This window comes from Bombina bombina, chromosome 6 (assembly GCF_027579735.1).
Source record: "Bombina bombina isolate aBomBom1 chromosome 6, aBomBom1.pri, whole genome shotgun sequence".
In the NCBI taxonomy this organism is placed as follows: domain Eukaryota; kingdom Metazoa; phylum Chordata; class Amphibia; order Anura; family Bombinatoridae; genus Bombina; species Bombina bombina.
The window spans coordinates 780,418,668-780,432,804 of NC_069504.1; the positions used below are offsets into that span (position 1 = coordinate 780,418,668).

Here is a 14,137-nt window from a genome sequence, read left to right on the forward strand (position 1 = left end):
GCGGATAAATCGGTAAATATAGATATTTAACGAAATTGATGAATTAAACTACCATTATTTTTTAGGCTAATTACATTTGCAAACATCTAAACATGCTAACTTTACCTTCACTTTAAAGTTGCAGGCTTTTTCTGAGTCATTAAAGAAAACATTTGGGTTTCATATCCTTTTAAGTCCATAGATAAGATAGCTTTATTAATCAACTTCAAGCTCTTTTTTATTTCATTGTCAGGTATGTTAATTTGCAATAATTTAGACCATTATTTACTGGCTTGTGATGTGTTTACTTGTGTCTCTCAATATATATATTATTTTTTATTTATTTTTTCTGTAGTCTGTCCGTGCTCTTATAGCTGATTTCAAGGACTTGAATTCTCCCATGTACAAGGCTGCACATATATTCTTCACAGACAGTAAGTGTAATGCATTTGAGATACAGAACCTAACTGTTACATTGTGTAGTCATTGACATATCTCTTTGCTCTTTGCAGCTTGTTCTGAAATGCTGTTTAATGAATTGGGGAAATCCAGGGTTCCAAAGGTGATTAAAACCCTGAAGGAAATTAACCTGGCCTTTCTTCCTTATGAGTCACAGGTGAGAGATGTCACATTTTTAAAAATGTTATTTTAATTCTTATTACACACACAACATTAAATAACATCCAAATAATGAAACATTGTTAAAGAAAATAAAGGAAGAATACAAAATGAAATTTAACAAGCGCTCTGTGCCTTTTAAATAACTAGAAACCAAACGTTTTTTAAATGGAGGGCATGTCACTAAGGATGGGTGACTTTAAATTGAAGGTAAACTTTGGTGAATGAAAGCCCGTTTTTTTAAAAATATTATTAAAAACAGGGGCACTTTCATTCATCAAAATTTACAAAGCAGCAGATTTGTTGAAAAAAATTACCTTTTTCTTTTGCAAGATGTACCGAGTCCACGGATTCATCCTTGTGGGATATTATCCTTCCTAACAGGAAGTGGCAAAGAGAGCACCACAGCAGAGCTGTCTATATAGCTCCTCCCTTAACTCCACCCCCAGTCATTCTCTTTGCCGTCTCTAAGCAGGAAGGGTAAAGTGAAAGAGGTGTTAAACTGTTAGTTTTTATTTTATCTTCAAGCAAGAGTTTGTTATTTTTAAATAGTACCGGTGTTGTACTATTTACTCTCAGGCAGGAGATAGATGAAGAATTCTGCCTGGAGGATGATGATCTTAGCATTTGTAACTAAGGTCCACTGCTGTTCCCAAAGAAGCTGAGGAGTACATGAAAACTTCAGTGTGAGGAACGGTTTCTTGCTATACAGCAATGAGGTATGTTCAGTCATTTTTTCTGCAGAGACTGTGATAACTCGGAAAGGCTGACAGTATCCCCATAAGGGGAAGGGTAAGCAGTAATCCTAGTCTTAGAAGGGGCTTTACTAGCTTGCATAAAGGGCTTAACTTATGGGCACTCAGTTTGAAGTATTTATAACAAACATTTGTGTGTTATGGGTGTAACGTTTTTATTATCTGAAGGGACAATTGTATGAGGGTACACTTGGCTTTTTTGGGGTTTTGATAACCCACATGGCTGAAAAAACGCTTGGCTAGTTTTTTCTAAAGGCCTCAGTAACATCGAGTGCGGTGGGCGGGGCCTAATTTCGCGCCTCAGTTGCGCAGTTGTTTTCCATAGACAAGCAGCAAGCTTCAACACCGGAGGGTCCTGGGGAACATCTTGGGCCTAATCGAAGCTTTATCCCCACATTATCGATCCCTAAGGGCAGGTAGGCGCCACAGCAGAGCTGTGGCAAGGTGCTGACAGGGGTTTTTTTACCGTTTTTTTTGGCACTTTGTCAATCCGGTTTTCTTATTTGGGGGTTAAACGTTAAATTGCTTGTGGTGCAATCTTACCATAGCTTAGTGTGTCTACTGCAATAATTTTGGAAAATTTGAAGTAATTTTAAGCAGTTTTGCAGTTTGTGTGTGCCTTTTTTTCTCTTAAAGGCACAGTACCGTTTTTGAAAATTTTTGTTTTTTTCATTAAATAAAGTGTTTTCCAAGCTTGCTTGTCTCATTACTAGCCTGTTCAACATTTCTGACACTGAGGAAACTCATTGTTCAATTTGTTTAGAAGCCATTGTGGAACCCCCTCTTAAAATGTGTCCCACTTGTACTGATATGTCTATAAATTGCAAACAGCATATTTTAACTTATAAGAGTTTGGCACTGGATGATTCTCAGACAGAAGGAAATCCGGTTTTGCCATCTAGTTCTCCCCAAGTGTCACAACCATTAACGCCCGCACAAGTGACGCCAAGTACCTCTAGTGGGTCTAATTCTTTTACCTTGCAAGATTTGGCCTCAGTTATGAATACTACTCTCACAGAGGTTTTATCTAAACTGCCTGGGTTGCAAGGGAAGCGCAGTAGCTCTGGGTTAAGAATGAATGCTGAGCCTTCTGACGCTTTAGTAGCCGTATCCGATATTCCCTCCAAATGTTCAGAGGTAGGGATGAGAGATTTGCTCGCTGAGGCAGAAATTTCTGATTCAGGAAAAATGTTCCCTCAGACAGATACAGATATGACGGCATTTAAATTTAAGCTAGAACACCTCCGTTTATTGCTCAGGGAGGTTTTAGCGACTCTGGATTATTGTGACCCTATTGTAGTTCCAGAGAAATTGTGTAAAATGGACAAATATTTAGAGGTTCCTGTTTACATTGATGGCTTTTCCGGTCCCTAAGAGGATTTCGGACATTGTTACTAAGGAGTGGGATAGACCAGGTATTCCGTTCGCTTCCCCTCCTGTTTTTAAGAAAATGTTTCCCATATCTGACACCTTGCGGGACTCATGGCAGACGGTCCCTAAGGTGGAGGGAGCTATTTCTACTCTGGCTAAGCGTACAACTATACCTATTGAAGACAGTTGTGCTTTCATAGATCCTATGGATAAAAAATTAGAGGGTCTCCTAAAGAAAATTTTTGTTCATCAGGGTTTTCTTCTTCAGCCTATAGCGTGCATTGTTCCTGTAACCACTGCAGCTGCCTTTTGGTTTGAGGCTCTGGAAGAGGCTCTTCAGGTGGAGACCCCACTAGATAATATTCTAGACAGAATTAGGGCTCTTAAGCTAGCTAATTCTTTCATTACAGACGCCGCTTTTCATCTCGCTAAGTTAGCGACAAAGAATTCAGGTTTTGCCATTTTAGCGCGTAGAGCGTTATGGCTTAAGTCCTGGTCGGCTGATGTGTCATCAAAATCTAAGCTTTTGACCATCCCTTTCAAAGGTAAGACCCTATTCGGGCCTGCACTGAAAGAAATCATTTCAGACATCACTGGGGGAAAGGGTCATGCCCTCCCTCAAGATAAGTCAAATAAGACAAGGACCAAACAAAATAATTTTCGTTCCTTTTGAAACTTCAAGGGTGGTCCCGCTTCCTCTTCCCCTGCTGCAAAGCAAGAGGGGAACTTTGCTCAATCCAAGCCAGTCTGGAGACCTAACCAGGCTTGGAACAAGGTTAAACAGGCTAAGAAGCCTGCTGCTGCCACTAAGACAGCATGAAGGGGTAGCCCCCGATCCGGGACCGGATCTAGTAAGGGGCAGAATCTCTCTCTTTGCTCAGGCCTGGGCAAGAGACGTTCAGTACTCCTGGGCCGTAGAAATTGTAACCCAGGGGTATCTTCTAGATTTCAAAGATTCTCCTCCAAAGGGGGGAGATTCCATCTTTCTGGATTGTCTGTAAACCAGACAAAAAGAGAGGCGTTCTTACGCTGTGTAGAAGACCTTTTTACCATGGGAGGGATCTGCCCAGTTCCGAAAGCAGAACAGGGACAAGGTTTCTACGCCAATCTGTTTGTGGTTCCCAAAAAAGAGGGAACCTTCAGACCAATTCTAGATCTCAAGATCCTAAACCAATTCCTAAAGGTTCCATCTTTCAAAATGGAGACCATTCGGACTATTTTACCAATTATCCAGGAGGATCAATATATGACCACCATGGACTTAAAGGATGCGTATCTACACATTCCTATCCACAAAGATCATCACCAGTTCCTCAGGTTTGCCTTTCTGGACAAGCATTACCAGTTTGTGGGTCTTCCCTTCGGGTTGGCCACGGCACCAAGAATCTTCACAAAAGTGCTAGGGTCCCTTCTGGCGGTCCTAAGGCTGTGGGGCGTAGCAGTGGCGCCTTATCTAGACGACATCCTGATTCAAGCGTCGACTTTCCAACAAGCCAAGTCTCACACGGACTTAGTGTTGGCCCTTCTAAGATCTCATGGGTGAAAGGTGAACGTAAAAAAGAGTTCTCTTCCCCTCTCACAAGGGTTTCATTTCTAGGGACTCTGATAGACTCGGTAGACATGAAAATATTTCTGACGGAGGTCAGGAAATCAAAAATTTTGACCACCTGCCAAGCTCTTCATTCCATTCCTCGGCCGTCAGTGGCTCAGTGTATGGAGGTAATCGGACTAATGGTAGTGGCAATGGACATAGTTCCGTTTGCTCGCTTGCATCTCAGACCACTGCAACTATGCATGCTCAAACAGTGGAATGGGGATTATGCAGATTTATCTCCTCAGATAAATCTGGATCAAGAGACCAGAGACTCTCTTCGTTGGTGGTTATCACAGGATCACCTGTCCCGGGGAATGTGTTTCCGCAGGCCAGCGTGGGTTATAGTGATGACGGACGCCAGGCTACTGGGCTGGGGTGCAGTCTGGAATTCCCTGAAAGCACAGGGTTTGTGGACTCAGGAGGAGGCCCTCCTACTGATAAATATTCTGGAATTAAGAGCGATATTCAATGCTCTTCAGGCGTGGCCTCGGCAGGCTTCGGCCGGATTCATCAGATTTCAGTCGGACAACATCACGACTGTAGCTTATATCAATCATCAGGGGGGAACAAGGAGTTCCTTGGCGATGATAGAAGTTTCCAGGATAATCCGATGGGCAGAGACTCACTCTTGCCATCTTTCAGGGATCTATATCCCAGGGGTAGAGAACTGGGAGGCAGATTTTCTAAGTCGTCAGACTTTTCATCCGGGGGAGTGGGAGCTCCATCCGGAGGTGTTTGCTCAACTGGTTCAGCTTTGGGGCACACCAGAATTAGATCTGATCTCATCAGAACGCCAAACTTCCTTGTTGCGGATCCAGGTCCAGGGATCCTCAGGCAGTACTGATAGATGTTCTAGCAGTACCCTGGTCGTTCAACCTGGCTTATGTGTTTCCACCTTTCCCTCTCCTTCCGCGTCTGATTGCCAGAATCAAACAGGAGAGAGCTTCAGTGATTTTGATAGCACCTGCGTGGCCACGCAGTACTTTGTATGCAGACCTGGTGGACATGTCATCTATGCCACCATGGACTCTGCCACTAAGACAGGACCTTCTGATTCAAGGTCCGTTCAAACATCCAAATCTAATTTCTCTGCAACTGACTGCTTGGAGATTGAACGCTTGATTTTATCAAAGCGGGGTTTCTCTGAGTCTGTCATATATACCTTGATTCAGGCTCGAAAGCCTGTCACCAGGAACATCTATCATAAGATATGGCGTAAATATCTTTTTTGGTGCAAATCCAAAGGCTACTCATGGAGTAAGATCAGGATTCCTAGGATTTTGTCCTTTCTTTAAGAGGGATTGGAGAAAGGATTGTCAGCTAGTTCCTTAAAAGGACAGATATCTGCTTTGTCTATTCTATTGCACAAGCGTCTGGCAGATGTCCCAAACGTTCAGGCTTTTTGTCAGGCTTTAGTTAGAATCAAGCCTGTGTTTAAACCTGGAGTCTAAATTTAGTTCTTAAGGTTCTTCAGGGGGTTCCGTTTTAACCCATGCATTCCATAGATATTAAGCTTCTATCTTGGAAAGTTCTGTTTCTAGTTGCTATCTCTTCAGCTCGAAGGGTTTCTGAATTATCTGCATTACAATGTGACTCGCCTTATCTTGTTTTCCATGCTGATAAGGTGTTTTTGCGTACCAAACCTGGGTTCCTCCCTAAGGTTGTTACTAACGAATATCAATCAGGAGATTGTTTTTCCTTCTCTGTGTCCTAATCCTTCTTCTAAGAAGGAACGTTTATTGCACAACTTGGACGTAGTTCGTGCTTTGAAGTTCTATTTGCAGGCAACCAAAGATTTTCGTCAAACATCTTCTTTGTTTGTTGTCTATTCTGGAAGATGTAGGGGTCAAAAGGCTACGGCTACCTCTCTTTCCTTTTGGCTGACAAGCATCATCCGTTTGGCTTATGAGACTGCTGGACAGCAGCCTCCTGAAAGAAATACTGCTCACTCTACTAGAGCGGTGGCTTCCACATGGGCTTTTAAAAATGATGCTTCTGTTGAACAGATTTGTAAGGCTGCGACTTGGTCTTCGCTTCATACCTTTTCCAAATTTTACAAATTTGATACTTTTGCTTCTTCAGAGGCTATTTTTGGGAGACAGGTTCTGCAAGCAGTGGTGCCTTCCGTTTAGGCTCCTGTCTTGTCCCTCCCTTCATCCGTGTCCTAAAGCTTTGGTGTTGGTATCCCACAAGTAAGGATGAAACCGTGGACTCTTTACATCTTGCAAAAGAAAACAAAATTTATGCTTACCTGATAAATTTCTTTCTTTTGCGAGTCCACGGCCCGCCCTGTCTATTCAAGACGGATAGTATTTTTTATTGAAAACTTCAGTCACCTCTGCACCTTTATAGTTTCTCCTTTTTCTTCCTTGGCCTTCGGTCGAATGACTGGGGGGTGGAGTTAAGGGGGGAGCTATATAGACAGCTCTGCTGTGGTGCTCTCTTTGCCACTTCCTGTTAGGAAGGATAATATCCCACAAGTAAGGATGAATCCGTGGACTCGGTACATTGCAAAAGAAAGAAATTTATCAGGTAAGCATAAATTTTAGTTTTTTCTTTTCACTGCTACTGCAGCTTCCCCCACCTAGAGATCCTCTATTCACACGTCAGCAATGACTAATCCGGCTTCCTCCAATCACAGCTTTCCCCCAGGGTAGTCATTGCCTGAGGCCATGCTGTGATTGGAGGAAGCAGGATTAGTCATTACTGGTGTGTGAATAGAGGATCTCTAGGTGGGGGAAGCTGCTCTAGCTGTGAAAAGAAAAAAAATAGTAATTTTTTTTTAACAAAACGGCTGCTTTGTAAACTTTGATGAATGAAAGTGCCCCTGTTTTTAATAGTATTTTTTTAAAAACGGGCTTCCATTCACCAAAGCTTCCCTTCACTTTAAAGGGATAAAAAGGTAAAAAATGAAGTGTGCATGGGCACATTTCAATTTGAAATAAAAGCATTTTTGCAATATACTTCCATTAGCAAAAATGCTTCTAGTAAAAGTTATTGCTGTTTTTCTACAACATACACACATATCCTGTGAGGACCCGTGCACCAGTATTTAAACCCCACACCTTCTCAGAGAGTTAGCAGTGGCTTGTATGACTTCATAAACAATAAACACCACTGCCAGCACTTTGAGAAGGTGTGGGTTTTGAAAACTGGTGCACTGGCCCTCACCGGATATGTGCATATGCCGCACATTGCAAAAATGCTTATATTTCCCATTTGAATTCTCCCATGCACATTTCAATTTTGACCTCTATCCCTTTAATAATATAAACTTTTACATATAACACCTAAAAAAAAAAAAAATTAAAATCATATATTTAGTTAATCTTAACATAAGAAATTTAGATACTGTTGATGAATTTAATTCAGCTGTGTATACTACTCAAAATTACATAAATTTGTCACAAATACACATGCTTTTATTTTATATTAAAGGGACACTGAACCCAAATTTTTTCTTTTGTGATTCAGATAGAGCATGACATTTTAAGCAACTTTCTAATTTACTCCTATTATCAAATTTTCTTTATTCTATTTGTATCTTTATTTGAAATGCAAGAATGTAAGTTTAGATGCCGGCCTATTATTGGTGAACAACCTAGGTTGTCCTTGCTGATTGGTGGATAAATTCATCCACCAATCAAAAACTGCTGTCCAGAGTTCTGAACCAAGAAAAAAAGCTTAGATGCCTTTTTTTCAAATAAAGATATCAAGAGAATGAAGTAACATTGATAATAGGATTAAATTAGAAAGTTGCTTAAAATTGCATGCTCTATCTGAATCACTAAAGAAACAATTTGGGTTCAGTGTCCCTTTAAGTACTATGGTGGCCCACAGAGCAAAATGACGATTAGGCTCTATTTTGGGTACCATGATGATGAACTAAAGGCACAATACCAAATTTGTTTTAAAAAAAAAAAAAAAAAAAAAAATGTATAGGGTTGGTATTCCAAAAATGTATTACTTTTGGTAATTTTGCTTATAGTAAAATTAATACTTTTAAAGATGAGATAAATTAGGAAATGTTTACTATAATAAAGTAAAAATTTAAAGGTGACATAAAAGCCAAATCAAATAAATTGACTATTTAAGCTCCTAAGCGGTCATTTATCCATCTGCGGTGGACAGGGGCGCACATACGCACCCCTGTCCGCCGCAGCTCGCCTCTGGTGGACTGAATTCCGATGCCAGAATTCAGCATTGCACACAAGCGTTTTTTGCGCTTGTGTGCAATACCGCCCGCGCACAGCCAATCGCGCGCTTGCAGGAGCTGTCAATCTCCCCGATCGGACGAGACCGGGGAGATTGAAATACGCCACTTAAGAGGTGGCGAAAGGTTAGGGAAGCAGCGGTCTGATGACCACTGCTTCATAATGACTGCACGTTCTCTTGTGAGAACCTGCAGCCGTAGGTGGGGGAAGGGGTTGATAAATTGACCCCTAAGTATTCATTCCCTGCTTTTCAACAAAAGATACCAAGAGAAGAATGATAATAGAAGTTGTTTAAAATCGCATGCTCCATCTGAATCATGAAAAAAAAATTTGGGGTTTCATATCTCTTTAAAGGGAAAGTGTACACTATTTTTTTTAATTTTTATAAACGTTAATTAGGGGATGTTAAACAGTTTGTTTCAATTTAATAAACAAAAGCACTAAGCAGTGGCATATACTTAATAGAAATCACCATAATATTAATTATTCACCATTTTAAATAGATTTTACAATTTATTTTTTTATTTTCATTACATTTATGCAGTGTCCATTACTTCCTGTAAACAGCCGTACAAGGAGACTGGGGCCTCTGCAGGAAGGTTTATCTAGTCTGATGTCATATAACTTCTAGAATAACTTGAGCTGGTTTACTATAAAGTGAATATACTACATAACAGGGACTCAGATTTGCCCATGCTCAGATCAGTCAGAATATAACCTAAGATTGCTTGCTCCTACAGTTTCCTGCAGACTCCCAGCATGTGTGTTTGGTTTGCGCACGCGCCGGTTGGGTGAAAAGCAGTGCTGGGCTAAATATATGCTTGTGCACAACTAATTGTTAAAAGTTAATTTATCAATATTTCCCTGTAAGCTCTCAAGTACTTTTTTTTTTTTTTTTTCTCTCTCTTAAAGGGACACTCAAGTCAAAATTATACTTTCAAGATTCAGATAGAGCATGCAATTTTAAACATCTTTCCAATTTACTTCCGTTAACAAAATTTGTGCAGTCTTTTTATATTTACACTTTTTGAGACACCAGCTCCTACTGAGCAGGGATAGGCACAGACAAAGGCTGTGGCGGACATTTTCCAAAGTATAGACCTCAGTGAAGGACACCAAGGTACATTTGAAATGAAAACTATTATTTTATAGTGCTGGGTGTTATTATACTGATGCAGATACCACTGATCCTATAACCAGCCCTCCTCTGGCTATACCCATGTGCTAGTGTCACTACTGTGTCATTATATAGTGCTGAGTGTTATTATACAGATGCAGATACCACTGATCCTATAACCAGCCCTCCTCTGGCTATACCCATGTGCTAGTGTCACTACTGTGTCATTATATAGTGCTGAGTGTTATTATACAGATGCAGATACCACTGATCCTATAACCAGCCCTCCTCTGGCTATACCCATGTGCTAGTGTCACTACTGTGTCATTATATAGTGCTGAGTGTTATTATACAGATGCAGATACCACTGATCCTATAACCAGCCCTCCTCTGGCTATACCCATGTGCTAGTGTCACTACTGTGTCATTATATAGTGCTGAGTGTTATTATACAGATGCAGATACCACTGATCCTATAACCAGCCCTCCTCTGGCTATACCCATGTGCTAGTGTCACTACTGTGTCATTATATAGTGCTGAGTGTTATTATACTGATGAAGATACCACTGATCCTATAACCAGCCCTCCTCTGGCTATACCCATGTGCTAGTGTCACTACTGTGTCATTATATAGTGCTGAGTGTTATTATACTGATGAAGATACCACTGATCCTATAACCAGCCCTCCTCTGGCTATACCCATGTGCTAGTGTCACTACTGTGTCATTATATAGCGCTGGGTGTTATTATACTGATGCAGATACCACTGACCCTATAACCAGCCCTTGTCTTGCTATATGCATATGCCAGTGTCACTACTGTGTCTTTGTTTAGAGCTAGGTGTTATTATACAGATGCAGATACACATCCAGTATTTCACTGAGGCTTTATTCCAATACTTATCACCCAATATCGCTAGCAGTCTCTTGACAAGCCACTAACTTTATTCACACTACATTTTTTTTATTCCTATTAATTCAGAAAGAAAAGATATACTAAAGTTGTGGTGGACACTGCAAGGGCTAGTCACGGACACCTTGCCTATCCCTGCTACTGAGCATGTGCAAAAATTCACAGAATATAGGTATATGCATTTGTGATTGGTTGATGGCTCTCACATGATACAGGGGGAGGGGAAATATACATAACTGAAATTTCTCAGAAAAAAATCAACTACTCATTTGAAATTTAGACTTAAGTTCTATTGCATTGTCTTTTTATCATGCATTTGCTGATTATACAAATCTACTGTACTTAGTAGTCCTTTACCTGTTTAAGCTAAAACACAGTTTCTACTTCTGATGCTACTTGTACAGTCACATAGAAGTTTTACCAACCGCTGCTATTATAAGTAAGTGCACCAGTATTCGAACACCACGCCGTCTGAGTCAGAAGTGGCTTGTATGCCACAAATTAAGTCTTAACAGACCCAATTCACACCACCACGAGTTCCCTTAGCTTGAACACTGGTGCACGGGCCCTCACAGCATATGTGCGTATGCTGCTGAAATACAGTAACTTTAACTAGAATCATTTTTGCTAACGGAAGTATATTGCAAAAATCCTTCTTTTTAAAATTGAAATATGCCCACGCACATTTTAATTTCCTTCTAAATACAGGGAGAGTCCACAGCTGCATTCATTACTTTTGGGAATACAGAACCTGACCACCAGGAGGAGGCAAAGTCACCCCAGCCAAAGGCTTAAATACCTCCCCCACTTCTCTCATCCCCCAGTCATTCTTTGCCTTTCGTCACAGGAGGTTGGCAAGATTACGGAGTAGTCTCTTATGGAGGGTAGTACTCTTCGAGATGGGACTGGAGTTTTAAGTAGTCTTGTCAGCCTCTCAGTGATAGCCTGGATGAAAGTTAGAGTTAGGAGATGCAGGGAGAGTTTTTCTGCGAAACCATCCCGACTCATATTAACAGCTCCATAAACAGTCAGCGTTGACGAGTTTCGCTGACTGTTTTTCTAAACTCAAGTCCATGTCAGAAGCGCAGCTACCATCTGTCAAACTTAAATGACCGTGTTGCTATTCCACGGCATAGATTCCGGTAAGATCGTTTCCATTTTTACATGCTTGTAACGTTAGAAAACAGGGTCTCAGTGGGACTCCTTTATCTTTATGGAATCAAGGGTTAAAACCTCCGGAGGGCGATTATTGAACAGTGGGGGCTGTAATCATTTTGTGATTTTGTTTGCTCTTGTGTAAGTGACGTTTGGGGCTTATAGGCTTTTACGTAATATACAGGTTATTTTCGAGCTGCGCAGTTTTATGAACTGGCGCGCTTTTCTTAGCGGGAGTGAATCCTGCACGTTTCACCACGTGACCGGGTGTGGTCACGTTTTTGTTTACCATTTCCATATTCCTGACCGTGCGACTGCGGAGAGGACCCGTTTCTTCTATCTTTCTGGGTCATAGAAGGTGGTGAGTGCCCCAGCTATTGGGGGTGTAAGGTACCAGTTGTTTTTTTACCATAATCTACTTAGCCGAGTTATGGAGGATTCTGATATGTTAGAGGGGGTTTCCTCTGTTTCAGATTTTGATACCTGTGTTTATTGTGAGGAGGCCCGGGTAACCCAGCCCTCTCAATTATGTTCCATATGCCGCAATAGAGTGTTCTCATCTTCCCATGTTGGAACGTTGGAGACCAATGAGCCATCCGCATCTGAGGATTTGGCATCTCGTGAGGTGCGTTACCTAACAGCTTCTGATCCTACACAGGCGGTTGCCCCACATACCGTTACTCCTTCTGAAGGAGGCCTTTTTCCACTAGAGGTTACTGCACGGTTTCGCATGGCCATTTATCTGACCTTAGCGCATTTGCATCTTCCTGCTACGTGTGAGCGAAGACTTAATACGTGTAATCCTCCCCAAGGTCCAGCATGTAAGAGGACTTTGGTATCTGATCAGTCTTCTGGGATGTGGTGTCCTCTGAGGCTTCAGAGGAGCTACCTCTAGGATCGGAGACCCTGGATGCTCCGATGGAGGTGAATTTCCCTTTTAACTTTAGAATAGCTCGCCTACGTGTACTTCTAAGAGAACTTCTGGCGACTTTGAAGGATCCTATTTCCGATCCGTCGGCTGAATCTCAGTCTGCTGATTCAGATAGCGAGCTTGTTTGGACGACTGGAGGGATGGTGATCCTATTCCTTATCGTCTTTATATTGTTGTTCTTTGGTTTAGTATCGGATTCCCAGGTCGGAGCTCTTGAGGAATTGTCGCATGATGGGCGGGCCCTGTCGTTTTCCCTTTTCCTTGGGCTATCTCTTGTGTACGCTTGCCTAAATTCTAATCCGGTTAGGATATGTTTTTATTTTTTCCTGTTATTTTTTGAGCGTGAGATTATGTTGAAGCTCCTCTTAGGAAGACTTTTTGCTCTGTGATTCTAGTATTAGCGATTTTTATGTCGCGATTGATAGAATCTTCTGGTGGAAGTTCTATAAAAAATAAAAATAAATAATAGAAGGTTGTCTCTGGTCGGGGTGTTGTTCCCTCGATATGTCCGGGACTATATTTAAGCTTCAGAGCTTCTATGTTTCTGTTTATTATTCTTATGTTTATTTATTAGTTTTCTGGCCCTGCTAGTAATTTAGAATTTTCCGTTTTGATCCTTGAACAGATATGTTGTATCCTTCATATCTTGTTGGGTATAGTTTTCTCTGTTCTTTTGCGGTTTGTACAGATATATTGTATCCTGACTAGCAGGCTGGTCCTGTTTGGGTAATAGTTACCTCTCTTTTTCTTCTCGTAAGGGTAGTTTTCGGTCCAGAGGAAGCCCTTCTATCCTGGAGGTCAGGCTGGTTCTGGTTATATCGTCTTGGTTGGGTGTCTGATTTTGAATCGTATGCAGTCCAAGTGGCCTACGAGTTAATTCCCTGCTTTGCAAAGCTGTGCCTTGGAGTTTAAATTCTGCTGTGGCAGATTTTGTCAGAAACTAAGTTTTGCCTCTCTTGAGGGGAGGACGGGGGACTTTTTGGAGTCCTTGTCCCGGGTTCCTTTTCACAGGGGTGTAATTCCCCCTCTATTGGTGCTCCATAGGGCTTCTCTTTGGCTTGCTATGCTCTCTATGTAGAGCTTATTTTTCTCCCTCTTGAGGGGTTGATATATGGTTCTTTCTTCCCTTCTCAGGGGGATGGATGTTTTCCTATCATCATGTTGAAAAAAATCAGGGTCTTAGGGACCGTATTGTTTTCATAACCTCAATCTGATCCTAGCCTTCTAGGATCTAGGGGGGGGGGGGATCCTAGAAGGCTAGGATCAGATCGAGGTTATGAAAACAATACAATTTAGCTCCTCGGTGGTTCTTGATTCTGTTTGATTTCAGACAAGAAGTCTCCTTGGTCTTTGGAGTTAAAATCCTCTATAGGCTTGCCCTGCTGTCCTTCTTGGTACTGTGGGTGGGGGATGTTTACAGTCCGATTTTTCGGCTTGGCATGTTGCTATCTATTCCAGATTTCAGAGATTCTTGTTAGGCTGCACCGGTT

General features: G+C 41.5%; 1 protein-coding gene across 1 annotated transcript in view; it reads left to right on the top strand.

Annotated features, from left to right (window-relative positions):
* Positions 1–14,137, top strand: part of STXBP2 (syntaxin binding protein 2) — a 265,170-nt gene that overhangs the window by 71,144 nt on the left and 179,889 nt on the right. Inside the window, exons 5-6 of the mRNA XM_053718090.1 lie at positions 335–413; positions 492–595. Coding sequence (XP_053574065.1) covers positions 335–413; positions 492–595 — 183 coding nt within the window. The remainder of the gene's footprint in view (positions 1–334; positions 414–491; positions 596–14,137) is intronic.